This window comes from Lithohypha guttulata, assembly GCF_036872675.1.
Source record: "Lithohypha guttulata strain CCFEE 5908 chromosome Unknown scaffold_3, whole genome shotgun sequence".
NCBI classification, from domain to species: Eukaryota; Fungi; Ascomycota; class Eurotiomycetes; order Chaetothyriales; family Trichomeriaceae; genus Lithohypha; species Lithohypha guttulata.
Genome location: NW_027042752.1, coordinates 3437059 through 3450102, shown reverse-complemented (window position 1 = coordinate 3450102; position 13044 = coordinate 3437059). Strand labels below are relative to the sequence as shown.

General features: G+C 49.9%; 5 protein-coding genes across 5 annotated transcripts; 3 read left to right on the top strand and 2 right to left on the bottom strand.

Annotated features, from left to right (window-relative positions):
* Window positions 1-299: 299 nt before the first annotated feature.
* On the bottom strand, window positions 300-3644 carry cta3 (potassium/sodium eff; the record flags this gene model as incomplete). Its single annotated transcript, XM_064899387.1, has 1 exon — window positions 300-3644. The coding sequence occupies one exon, from the start codon at window positions 3642-3644 to the stop codon at window positions 300-302; it is 3345 nt and encodes a 1114-aa protein (XP_064755344.1).
* A 1017-nt stretch (window positions 3645-4661) lies between these two features.
* COQ3 (Hexaprenyldihydroxybenzoate methyltransferase, mitochondrial) lies at window positions 4662-5426 on the top strand (the record flags this gene model as incomplete). Its single annotated transcript, XM_064899386.1, has 2 exons — window positions 4662-4874; window positions 4932-5426. 2 exons carry the CDS (start codon window positions 4662-4664, stop codon window positions 5424-5426), a joined length of 708 nt encoding a protein of 235 aa, XP_064755343.1.
* A 604-nt stretch (window positions 5427-6030) lies between these two features.
* On the top strand, window positions 6031-8196 carry LTR64_005043 (uncharacterized protein; the record flags this gene model as incomplete). Its single annotated transcript, XM_064899385.1, has 2 exons — window positions 6031-6282; window positions 6337-8196. The coding sequence occupies 2 exons, from the start codon at window positions 6031-6033 to the stop codon at window positions 8194-8196; spliced, it is 2112 nt and encodes a 703-aa protein (XP_064755342.1).
* Window positions 8197-9126: 930 nt separating this feature from the next.
* FGR2 (Filamentous Growth Regulator) lies at window positions 9127-10911 on the top strand (the record flags this gene model as incomplete). The annotated part of the gene is made up of 5 exons (XM_064899384.1): window positions 9127-9324; window positions 9370-9566; window positions 9617-10367; window positions 10426-10809; window positions 10858-10911. 5 exons carry the CDS (start codon window positions 9127-9129, stop codon window positions 10909-10911), a joined length of 1584 nt encoding a protein of 527 aa, XP_064755341.1.
* Window positions 10912-11381: 470 nt separating this feature from the next.
* On the bottom strand, window positions 11382-12099 carry TMA22 (Translation machinery-associated protein 22; the record flags this gene model as incomplete). Its single annotated transcript, XM_064899383.1, has 2 exons — window positions 11382-11800; window positions 12066-12099. The coding sequence occupies 2 exons, from the start codon at window positions 12097-12099 to the stop codon at window positions 11382-11384; spliced, it is 453 nt and encodes a 150-aa protein (XP_064755340.1).
* Between the last annotated feature and the right edge of the window lie 945 nt (window positions 12100-13044).

The following is a 13044-nucleotide window of genomic DNA, read 5'->3' as shown; positions in this document are numbered from 1 at the left end:
GGTCCTGGAGGACGCCACCGTATGCGGTTAGTATTTTCAGTGTATTGGCGTCGGTCTGAAACTGATCAAGTCGTCAGCGATATGGAGGAATGGATTCGATGCAAAGTTGTAAGATTTGACTGAAGCATAACTGTAAGGCTAATCTCAAGTTAATGCTCGGATGGTCTCCTGTTCAACCTCTAATCGACGTGCAAATTGAATTCATAAGTGAACCGATAATCAAGGTACACAATTTCATCACAAGGATAGAGCCACATAGTGACCGCAACGCAGCGAGTAATACTAATCAAAATGCTAATTTACACCTCCTCCTTCACACCTCCCTGCACAGCAGGAGGCGGCACTCTCACCTTCGCATTCTTCTCAGACATCTCACTCTTCGCCTCACTCCTCGACTTCGTAAACGTCCTAGCAAGCGTGAAGAATCCCTGTCTCAAAGACAATCCGTGACCTAATATCCTCCTCTTTGCCTTCATTCCCTCAGTCTCCTCCTCCTTGAACCACCCGGTTGTTCTCTTCACGAGCTTCCACAGTTCCATACCTGTAATGAAGATGAATACGCAGATGATTGCTGGTACCCACTCCCATGTGATGGCCGTGTGCTTGAAGACTGAACTGTTGAGGCCGGGGATGTACACGGCAGGAAATACGCTTAGCCCGCCAATGACAACGGACCAGAAGAGGAATTGGTTCTCCCAGATATCGTGTATGAATTGTAGTGGCTTGGTTGAGTTTGGGTCGAGCTTGAATAGAGATCGTCGCATGCTCTTGAACTCCCAGGCGCTCAGGAGGATCATCCAGGTGAGTTCGGCGAAGACGGCGGCTCGAGCTCGGAAGACAATATTACAGGATGCGCCGTAAGACTTGTTGCAGTCCAGGCCGAGGCCGTCGGGACCAGGGCCGTAAACAATGAAGACGAATGTTGAGAGGCAGCAGACGCCCATGATTGTGCCGTAGACGAGCATATCGGTGATTAGTTCCCATGTGAAGATGCCCTTTTTGTTGTCGTGGGGAGGACGCTCCATGATGTCCTTTGCTGCTTTTTCTTTTCCGAGACCGAAAGCTGGAAAAGAAGAGGTGAGCATGTTGATCCAGAGGATTTGCAGCGGTGACAGTGGGAAGACGGAGAAGCCGAATTCGTCTTGGAAGCCTAATCCGCAGATGAGTAGGATGACTTCGCCGACGTTGGAGGTCAACAGGTGAAGAACGAATTTCTGGATATTGTCGAACATTCTTCTGCCCTCCTCTACTGCGTTGACGATACTGGCGAAGTTGTCGTCGGTAAGGACGATGTCTGACGCGGATTTGGCAACATCGGAGCCATTTAGACCCATGGCGATACCCACGTCGGCAAGCTTGAGAGAGGGCGAGTCGTTGACACCATCGCCCGTCATAGCAGCATATTTGCGGCGACGATGAAGCGCCTCGATCATGCGAACTTTCGTCTCGGGAGCACACCGTGCTACTACGAGTGGTAGTGTCGGGAGGGCGTCGATTTCAGCATCGGTCATTCTGTCGAACTCGGTCGCTGGTTTCACTATCGCTGCGGCCACGTCTGCTGGCAGAGACTTCATATTTTGAGGGATAATACCGACTTCGCGAGCAATCGCTGCGGCAGTCGAGGGATGGTCACCGGTCAACATACTGACCTGAATACCTGCAGTTGCACATGCCTGAACAGCACCCTTCGTCTCAAGACGTGGAGGGTCGTAGAGACCCGCCAATCCAAGTAGACACAAATCCTTTTCGACCTCAGTACGTTCGACAGTGGAGTGTTCGGCAATTTCGAGAGTTGTGAAGCGTCGAGCAATTGCAAGCACACGCAAGCCTTGCTCTGCCAGGATATTCATCTGTTCAAGAACATCCTCTTTGGTCTCAGGTGTCATTTCGACTTCTTTTTCGCCTGTTCCTACCATTGTGCAGAGGTCGATAACACGTTCGACTGCACCTTTTGTGAAAATAACATTGTCGTCTCTGTTGGGTGATTTGTACACCACTGACATACGCTTGATAGAGCTGTCAAAAGGATATTCCATCGACTGCTTCCAACCGAGCTCTTTCTCTAGGGTGTCCTTCCCGTGCTGGAATCGGTGAGCAAAGATCTGAAGAGCTATTTCAGTGGGGTCGCCAGTTGTCTTCCATTTGCTAGTTCCGTCCTCTTGAACTTTTCGAACAGTTGCCAGATTACAGAGTGCGGCGGACTCCAGGAATGCTTGAAGCTCAGGTGTCGTTTCTGGGTTGTCGATAACAATGTTCTGTTCTGGTACAGGTTGTTCGGCTTTCCTATCCTTGTTCATCTTCTCCTGAGGGACATCAAACTGGATACCGGCTGTGGATCGCTTGGCATCGAGCTCCTCCTGTCGACGCAATTTCTCAGCTTCCACTTCTTTGCGAGACTTGCTTTCTCCGAAGGTGACGGTGCCCTCCGTGGGGTCGGAAGCGTTGTTCGAGTTTTCGATGCTGTATATACCTGCGCCAGGAATCCATACCTTGCGCGCCACCATCTTGCCTTGTGTTAAAGTACCCGTTTTGTCAGAGCAGATATTGGTCACGCCACCTAGAGCTTCAAGAGCACTTAATTGACGGACTACCACTTTTCGCTTCCTCATCTGAGTCATACCCACGACCATGGTGATTGTAAGTACAGCGATGAGCGATTCTGGTATGATGGCTATGCCTGTTGAGATAGCGTAAATAGCCACTTCGTTCGTTACATTGAAACGATTGACGCCGAAGACGATGATAGCAAGTAAGAGTGCACAGCCAAATAAGGTATATGCCAGCTTGCTAAGCTTGATCTGAAGGGGCGTACCCTCGGTCAATCCAAGGAATTTGCCTACACTGTCAAAGGTTCTCAGCGCACCACCTTTGACTGGTTGCATAGGTCCATATTTCTTAGCACTCATTGAGCGGCCTGGCTTCCTCCGCTTTCGCTGCATCGATTCAGCGATGCCACCCATGGCAGTGGACATCCCAGTGTAAACCACGACACCCCTACCTCGACCCTTGGTGACTGTGGACGAGGAGTAGGCAATATTTAGCCGGTCACCCAGACCTAGGTCTTCTCTTTCTGCGGATTCCACTTCCTTAGCAACTGGTAGGGCCTCACCTGTGAGAATCGCTTCGTCACATTCGAGGTTCATGACGTCGAAAAGTCGCAGGTCTGCTGGGACGGTATCGCCAGTTTTGATAGAGACGATATCGCCAGGAACGACTTCGCGTGAAGGGATGGTCGTTTGGTTCCCATCTCGTACGACATCTGCGGAGGGTGCTGATAACGATCTGAGAGCATCCATTTTCTTTTCAGCTTGAAATTCCTGGTAGAAGCCAATAGAGATATTTAGGACAATGACAGCAGTAATGACGCCGCCTTCAATGAAGTCCTCAACACCATATGATAGAGCCATAGCCAGTACTAAGACTAGAATCATAGCATTAGTAGCCTGCTTGGTGAGAATCTTATACCAAGCAACTCCACCATCGCCCTCGAGCTTGTTTTCTCCATATTTCTGGATGTACTCCTGTACCTGAGCTGATGTGAGCCCGGTGTCAAGATTGGTCAGGAGATGTTGAGTGATGGCGTCCACCCCGAGGAGGAAAGGTTGTCGTGCATAGTTCTGTTCTTCCTTCCCCTTGTTTCCCATGTTGGGCTTGCGTGTTATTGCTGTGAGTATGTGATAGTTTCAAGTGATACTAGGGAGATGGATAAGATTATTTATTAAGTAGTAAGAAGCTTTTAGAAGATTTCGTGATGGAAACCAACAAAGAGGTCTAAATGGTGGGTACAGAACAAATCTTGAACGTCCGTGCACAGTGCACAGAGGAAAGGCCATACTTATAGTGCCTAGCGGCAGAAAAAACACACTCCATCCATGGGCATTAAGCCGTATCGACGACCCCCCATCGTCTTCCGCTGCCAAGAATATAGAATGCTTCCATCCTTATCTTGAGGTCTGGCCAAGACAATGAGAACTCTTAGCAAACATGAAGGGGACTTCTGTATGGTGGAGGTGATCGAGCCGCATCGCCAAGGAGGTAGGCTCGGTCAAGCCAAGCTTTCGACATGGACAGAAAGTGAAACGTTGCCGACCACGCGACACCAAATGACGAAATCGGACTGTGACGCGGAATCTGTAGCAAATGACGAGGTGAGAAGAGGCGAGAAAGTCGTTTCCGCCAAGGAACAAGGTTCTCCGGGACTTGGCACGCCAAGAATTAGTGCCCTGCGGCCTGAACGTGCAGCTGCCGTATCACGAACTTGTCTCATTCCACCAACCGACATTGTGGTTGATATTAGCCATCGCTGAATCCTAGGATTGACGACTCTATGTATCGCGGAGTAGAAGGAGCGATATGCTAGTCGTGATAGCACTTAAATATCGCAAAAGCTCGGGTTGATGTATCGAGCCGTGCGCTATGGACCAGGTGTGGCACTGAGATGTCCGGACGTTCGAGTCCTGGGGACGAGAGTACCTGCTTGGACTTCCCTATCTACAACACGATCTAGGAATGAGCAAATAAGCTATGCTCGAGCTCATTCTACTTCTGCCTCTCCCATAGGTGATGGTTCTTCATCAGTCAACGCCTCCGAGGTCGGTCACTTCACTCAGCTAGCAGCATCCTGGTGGGACCCCCATGGACCGAGTCGATTGCTTCACCTCATGAACCCTCTCCGCCACGATTTCATCCAGTCCTGCCTGCGAAGCGCTAGCTCAGCGTCCCCTAACTCGAACGATGCCCAAAATCCAGAAGCCACAAGAAAATATAAATATTTGGACGTTGGTTGCGGTGGAGGAATCTTTGCCTCGTCTGCGGCGAGGTTACCAAACACAGTCAGTGTGACGGCGATCGACCCGACGTCCGAGGTGATCAAGGTAGCCAGGGAACATCAAAGAGGGGATCCCATGCTCTCACAACCTGGCCGACTCCAGTATCTCAACTGTGCAATTGAGGAGCTCGATTCACATATTGAGGGACAGGGGAAAGAGAGCTTCGACTTTGTGACGGTCTTTGAGGTTGTCGAACACATTGACAAGCCTGCTGCCTTTCTTCGTCAAGCATTAGCACATCTCAAGCCAGGTGGTTGGTTAATTGGAAGCACCATCGCGAGACACCCAATGTCGTACCTCACTACAAAGATCGTGGCTGAAGCTCCCTGGCCTATTGGTGTGGTACCGCCAGGAACACACGACTGGAACAAGTATGTCAATCCTTCGGAAGTACGCGAATGGTTTGCGCACGAAAACCATGAGCTCCACACAAGGAACGTGGAGACTTCAGACAATGAAGGAAGAATAGAGGCAGGCGACAAGTATGGAGTCGTCCGCGTTGAAGGTTGCATCTATTTACCGCTGCTCGGCTGGAAATGGGCTGGTGGTACTGCAGAGTATGGGAACTTTTTCTTTGGAGTACAGAAATTACATTGATCACCTCCCCCGTAGATCACGTTGAGCGATTGTGTACAATATACTGTTGTTGCTATGTATTGTGGTTGAATAAGTTGCCAGTGCAATCTCCCATATTACCCATATAACTTTGGCTTTAGATGATTTTGGAGTGGTTCAACCAGCTTAGGTGGTCTGCCAGTATTAGTTCGCTTTGACACAGAGATAGCTCACAGTGTTCCAATTTTTATGCTTGCCAATGTGTTGCGTAGCACCTTAGGTACGACTTGCAGTCTAGTACGACGAAGTATAGCACGTGGACCTGGAACACGTCCCGTTTTAATTTAGTCCACAACGGATACAATGTCCACTGTTCCATTCGAGTGATGGCCAATCACAAAGCCGAAGAGACAACCGCGACAAATTGCAGTCTGGTCCATCTGTTGTCCCAGACCCTTCCATCGAATTGTCCAACAAGTACCAGTGTCGCTAGATACTAGGTCAGGTTCTTTGTCAGGATGTTACAGATGAACCTGCTATATTTTTGCTTCTTGCATTTTCCTACAAGTCCATTATTCTCCCAAGCATCGAGTGTCGCGTCCGAGTCGTTACCAAAATGAATAATCGCAATTCACAAAGTTCAAACATGGCAGACCTGCTGGCAGGTCTTACTAGCACTGAGGACGCAGCCCGGAAGATGGCAGCTTTTAAACTGCAATCCATGACCAACGATCCTTCCTTTGCCGAGCAATTCTGCAGTCGAGGCGGCCTCGTGAACCTGCGAAACCTCATGTTAGATTCTTCAGGGAATACCCTTGCATACAGTTTGGCTAGTTTTACTCGACTTCTAGAGCTTGACCATGGCTGGGAAGCCGTCGACAATGTGGTTGTGCAGAAGGTGTGAGACATTTCCCACAAAGGCTAAGTTGCATTATGCTGACCAAAGGTGCAGGCAGTCGAGCTCGTGGTATGCCAACCGTCAGTCAATATCCTACGAGGTGCAATGGCAGTCCTAGTCTCTATCGTGTCGAGACCACGAACTGGAGGCCAAATATCAGCTTCGAAAGACTACATTGGTGGCTTTAAGGCTCTGAAGCCTGCCATCTCGCATTACCCCCAGTTCTTGGAAATGCTAGTCAGCCGACTCTCCTCTGCTGACCATGCTCTTTGCGCCAACGCTTTGCAGCTGATCAATGCTCTTATGCGCGATGCGATTGCGACTGACGACGAGGCGGAATGGCCAATGTTTGTCAAGAGAATACAGGATCTTGGGGTCATAAAGGCTGTCTATGTTCTCACACAAAGCTCAGCATTACAGGATCTAGCCCATCCCCTATTCGAATTTCAGCAGTTAACCAAGATACTGCTTAGCAGGTGGAGAAACGTCCCAGTCGATGTCACAAAACCTGAACATCGAAGAACGATAAAGGCTATACACCTTTCCAGCGACCCGCCTGAAAAGGGAGCATACACAGCGGACGCTGTACAGAAGCCCAAGCACGACCCCAATAAGTGGCGCAGGCTAGGATTTAGCACTGAATCGCCTGAGCCCGACTTTCACGACATGGGCTTTCTTGGGATGATGGATCTCTCCGACTACGTTCGCAAGCACCAGGACGAATTTCAGAACATTCTCGCCGAACAGGAACTTCTAGTCAAAGAACGTCGCTGTCCAGTAGCCCGAGCAAGTTTGGTTGTCACAGCCATGCTATTCGAGCATTTCGAGGTTGACAAGCCGGAAGAGAATGAACCCAAGGTCTTTCTCGCACTGGAGAACAAGGCGAACTACGAGCGACTATTTCGTCCCTTGCTGTTGCATTGGAGTCGTCTACACGTAGCTGCGCTGCATGCCTTTCTGCGCATCTGGAAAGAGACAGGTGCTGAGCAAGATGATTTTCACAAGATCATGGAGCTCATCAGAATACTGATCGAGAGTGTAGTTGGTGGTGCAGCCCGGACGAGAGGCATCGAGTCAGTCGAGCAGGAACTAGCTACCTATGAGTGCAAGAGACTTCGTGAACTGCAGATGGAGCTTCTGGATTTGGCCTACGACGATCTTTGGGGCCAGCATCTTCGAGGCACTCGTGACGAATTGCAAAACGAGGCCTTGCAATTTATGAAGGAACAAAGGATCAGGTGTATTCTCCAGGGATGCTGGTTTCCACACACACGTACCTTGGCGAACGATCAAGACGTTGGTGGTCCTGTACAGGCAACAGACCTCGAAGAGCACGTCATATCTTGTTGGCGGTATATACAGTTATCCGCCGACAGAAAAGACCTTCACTGGGCAGACTTTGACGAGCGCCAAGATCAAGCGCCACGATTCTCTGTGATGCCCAACGTTGTGCCATTGTCATCCATTTCGTCTGTGGTTTCCAACATTACTGCCAACCAGGAACAGATGCACTTGTCCGATCACGAGCGGCATACCACCACCAGTATCACAATCCACGGCTATGGACCGAAGACACGACGAAGCTCCTCGAATTCGAAAGGCCATGGCAGAAAGGAATCGAAACAATCCAATCGTAGCCAGCAGAAAGAGATTGTACTCCTAGCATTCCAGCCTCAGAACCATGTCGTTGCTTCCGAATGGCTCGATGGCCTGCTAATGCTCCTTGAACAGCAGCCGATCACTGCCGAGACAAATAAGATTGTGAATATGGTTGCCGACCTGGGCTTGAAAGTCAGGTTGCTCAATGTGAGAGGCAACGATGATGAAGGAATGCTTGACGGAATAGATGGTATAGATGCCCCTCCAGTTCCTTCCAGAGAAGGTCTAGATGAGAACTACTTTTATGCTCTATGAGGACCAAGAGGAAAACCTTTGATTTGAGATACCCAACATAGTATATACTGAAAACGAGGGAACCTATACTCAACCTCCCGAGGATAGCTTTCCAGGCTTTTTTCCTCACACGACCTGGAGCTGAAGTTTTTGTGAACTTCCAGCCCTGACAACCTGGCAATCACGGCACCTCGGCTATGACGACCCCACTAGATTCGTCCTCCTAGCACACCCCTGCTCTGTTGAGGCAAACGCTCGTCTGTGTTGACTGATTCTCTTCTACTCACTCTCAATCTCGAACGAGAAGATATAAGGCAAGACTCAGGTACTGCGTGTTTGTTCTGCAGCATGGCCAACTTTTGAGGCCATCTTCAGCGTCCGATCCAGTTCGTAATTGTGCAGGCGGGCGGAACAACGAGTTTGACACTTTTGCACAATCTTCTGAGCTGCCGTGGCACGAGTGGATCGTCGTAACCTTATCAATACCTAGCAGTGGCGCCTGCCCTATTACAGCTGAACTATAGTCTGCTAGCAGGCTTTATTCCCACTGTCTGCGTCTGCCCAGGCGTTGCCAGCCTTCGATCTTTTGTTTCGTGCTCTTGTTCCAGCACCCACGTGCTGTGAGGTTGCAGCGTTATCAAAGCACCTCTTCCTCTTCATTGGGTGGAGTCGAGGAGGCCAAGCCCAATTGACCTGTCGTGTGCCATGAAAGTCACGACATGCCCCACTAACGACCTTGTCCAGTGAACCTGGAAGACTTGTCTGATCCTCTTGGGCGTAACTGGTTATAGACGTCGCTAGCCTCAGAAGATCTTCGTGCGGGTTCCTGGCCATGAACTCTCACAAAATCTAGACACGCACGAGCTGCACTGATAAAACCCTACTCTCCCACGTCGTCTCGCGTGCTCTGCTGAAGAAAGTCATCTCCGTGGTCGTTCTACCTGCGCAAACATGGCTACAATGCAGGACAAAGATGTCATGCTCACACACGGCCATGATGTCGAGAGAAGCAGCTTGGAAAAGGGCGGAAAGAGGAGGAGCAGTCTTCCTGCTGCCTTCGGGAACGATACCAATGCTATCGAAGGACAGCTTTTCTCCATGAATGATCTCGATCCAGCTCTTGATGCCAAAATGCGACTGGTCAACAATGTAGGATTGTGACAGCCACGCCAGGAGCCTTACTGATATACATAGGCTATCAACCAGATCGGCTGGACCAATTTTCATACAAAGCTGTTCTGCCTGAATGGATTTGGCTATATGGCTGACTCTTTGATTCTTGTGATCCAGTCAGTCATCGCTGGTCAGGCTGGAGCAGAGTTTCAGCCATCGTTCGCCAACGGATTGACCTTCGCCTCTTATGCGGGTATGTTAGTGGGCGCACTATTTTGGTGGGTTTTCACATCTTGGAAATTGTCTCTCAGCAGCTGATGCGCATCAGGGGTGGCAGTGCCGATATCATCGGTCGAAAATTCGCTTTCAATGTGTCGCTTTTCCTGAGTGCTATCTTCGCTATCATTGCTGGTGCTTCGCCAAATTGGATCGTTTTAGGCCTTTTCGTCTCCATAGCTGCATTTGGCGCAGGCGGTAACTTGGTCTTGGACACTACAGTATTCCTCGAATATCTTCCAGCCAACAAGCAGTATCTGGTCACCACTCTCGCAGCATGGTGGGGACTTGCGCCTTTGTTTCCAGCCGCCTTTGCATGGCCTCTATTCTCGGACAGCAGATTTGCATGCAACATCGATGAACCGTCTACGTGCACGCGCGCCAACAATCAGGGATGGCGATATATCTGGTATGGATGTGGCGGTCTCATCCTCCTCATGAGTATTGCGCGTATCACCGTCATCCGACTGAAGGAGACTCCAAAATTCTTACTTGGACAGGGTAAGGACGCAGAGGTAGTCGAGAACTTGCAAGGTATCGCGAAGAGATATAACAGGCAGTGCGATCTCACCCTCGAACAGCTCGCAGCTTGTGGTACCGTCACATCTGCACACAGATCTGGCGTCCAAGAATTCATGATCCACTTGCGCGGACTGTTCGCTACAAGGAAGCTTGGAATTTCAACCTCACTTATTTGGTTTTCCTGGACGCTGATCGGTCTGGCCTATCCCCTATTCTACGTCTTCTTGCCACAGTACTTGAGAGCTCGCGGGGCCAATACAGGGGCAGGTTCACCAAACGAGGTATGGCGAGACTACTTCATATCTAATATTGTCGGTATCTTTGGCCCAATCCTGGCAGGTTGGATGTGCACGACACGACTTGGTCGAAGGCGAGTTTGCATCTTCCGCTTCCTTACAATCAAAAGCTAACTCTCTCAAAAGATACACAATGGTCGTCGGTGCTCTCGTAACCATGGTCTTCTTCTTCGCGTACACCGCTGTCCGTACCCATGCGGCCAACCTCGGCTTCACCTGCGCCATCTACTTCACAGTCAACGTCTATTACGGAACACTCTACGCCTACTCGCCGGAAGTTTTACCTTCAGCTCATCGAGGCACCGGCAACGGTATTGCTATTGCTTGCAACCGCGTGATGGGTCTGGTTTCGGCAGCGGTTGCTACGAGCGCGAACACGGCTACGTCCGCGCCTATCTACATCTGTGCTGTGCTCTACATTGTCATGGTAAGTTCTAGTTGCTGAAGTATCGCGAATGAAACTGACTCTTCGCAGGCCATCGTCGCGGTACTCATGCCGTTCGAGCCATATGGTAAGAACTCGATGTAGACGGTTGAAAAATGGGACATGTTGGACTTATGACCTTGTGACCTGGATCGACCCAAGTATAGTATGGTTGTATCATGTCACAGGCTTCTCGGGTAAGAATCAGTACAGTATAGCACGTATCTAGATATAGCTAGAGATGATCGTATAACATAAGAAAGGGACTCCCAACCAGCGATCAGGAAGTGTGGCCTGGTTATCATCATGCTTCCGACAGTTTTATTGCTCGTCCTCCATGGGAAGGTTTTTCTGCGGCTAAGCATATGAATAGGCCAAGGCATAAAGAACTTGTCAAATTGACCTCGCTGGCTCAATCGTCTAGCTGATCTCTTCCTTCCCTTGGTAGATCATCCGAAAGTGTCACAACACTACCTTCGAAGTAGCAACCAACACGATCTTACCACAGCCAGGCTAATCCTATCTCATCAGTAAAGACCACTTCGTTCACATATCTCCAGCAACAAACCACACCTCTACGCTCCAGCACTCTTCTTCTTCGGCTTATCCTCAATACAATCCACATTATCCTCCGGGATCCTCTCCCCATACACCTCCAACAACCAATCATACAAATCATCACTCACATCCCCCTGCACCGTAATCTCCTCCCCGCCACTCGCCGTCTTCGTCACCGAACTCCCCGTCGCAAACTTCTTTCCTAGCGCCTTCGCAACATCCTTGAGAGTCAGGCCGTGTTCTTCTAGCCCGGAAACGACGGTGACGTATTTGCGTTTATTGCGTTCGACGCGCTTGATGAGGACCATGGCTTCGGCTTTGCGCTCGGCTTCTTTTGCGGCGGCGGCTTCGGCGCGGGCAGCTTTTTTGGCGGCGTCTTTGGTGGCGCGTTTTTGGGCGTCGAGGGAGAGAGCGGCGAGGTTGGCGTTTAGGGTATCTGTTTTTGGGGAATCGGTTAGTGCTCTGTTCTTCTTGTTCTGGTTGTCCCGTAGTTGCTTGCTGGGTAGAGAGGAGAGTGACTAACCCTGAGAATACAACTGCCTATGTAGATCTGGGTGCGCCTCTTCTAGCCATTCTTCGCATTTCTTGGTTGTGCCGCCGAATTCGCAGTACTATCGTCCAAGTCAATCAGGGACTCTTTTTGTTTTCTCGTAAGGCAAGAGCGATTCGTTACCTCTGGCGGTAAGGAGCAAACTACATACCTCGAATCAGCATATGGCCTCCTCTTCGAACCATGGTTGTAATGGATCAATGCGCACCTCCGCAGTATATTGTTTGCCGGGGTGGCAGTGGTTGTGACTCGACTTCGCTTGCCATATTTGCTAGATGGGAGGACCAGACAAGGCTGGTCAATTGCAGTGTGTAAATTTGACAAAAGTACTGTGATTGAATGTTCGGCACAAAAACACAAACAGCCTGGAAATGGTACTTTGAATGACGCCGTTGGAGGGACGGGAGGATTGACCCGCCTTGTTTCAGGCATCAAATCCTGCCTCGTACGCCTTTTTCTGCCTAAAATTCAAGGCTACAATATCTGGTGAATGAAAACCAGGTCGAATTCTTTCGTGACTACTGGTGCCATCATGATTTTGTTCATGTCACCAAAAGTTCCGGCATTGGAGTACTGCTACAGCTACTTATCAAGATGTGGTGACGAGAACGTCGAGCATGGTTGTTCCGTAACATGACCAATTAGTCCATGTGGAATAGACAAGCTGGAGGGCACTCAGCTTGGGGTTTCTGCTGGCTATGTGTCATACACGTTCGGGATGATTAGAGGAGAGGCAGAGGTTGTAAGGCATTCAACCGATTTCAAATTATCGCAAGGCTGTCTTCCGGCAGGAATTACTATTTGTGCATACACATCGATAGCAGTACTGTATACCCGTACCATACCAGTGGAGCGTGTACCCTGGGGAAATAGATGCCTTGGCAGTATGCAATCACGTCCGGCTACAAACCCCACGCAGATGCATGCCCAGTCGTTTCGCTGGCCAGACGAAAGCGGACAGGCTTAGGAATTCTTTTCGCGTTTGAGGAGGACATTTTGAAAGAGAAGACTGCATATTGGCTGTCATCCTCGTTTGCTTGGAAACAAGGTCACAGGGTCTAGCAGGCTCAGCGTCGACGTTTCCAGGAAGACACCAGCAGTAAACATTTCCTCTATGTTGCAAGCAGAAG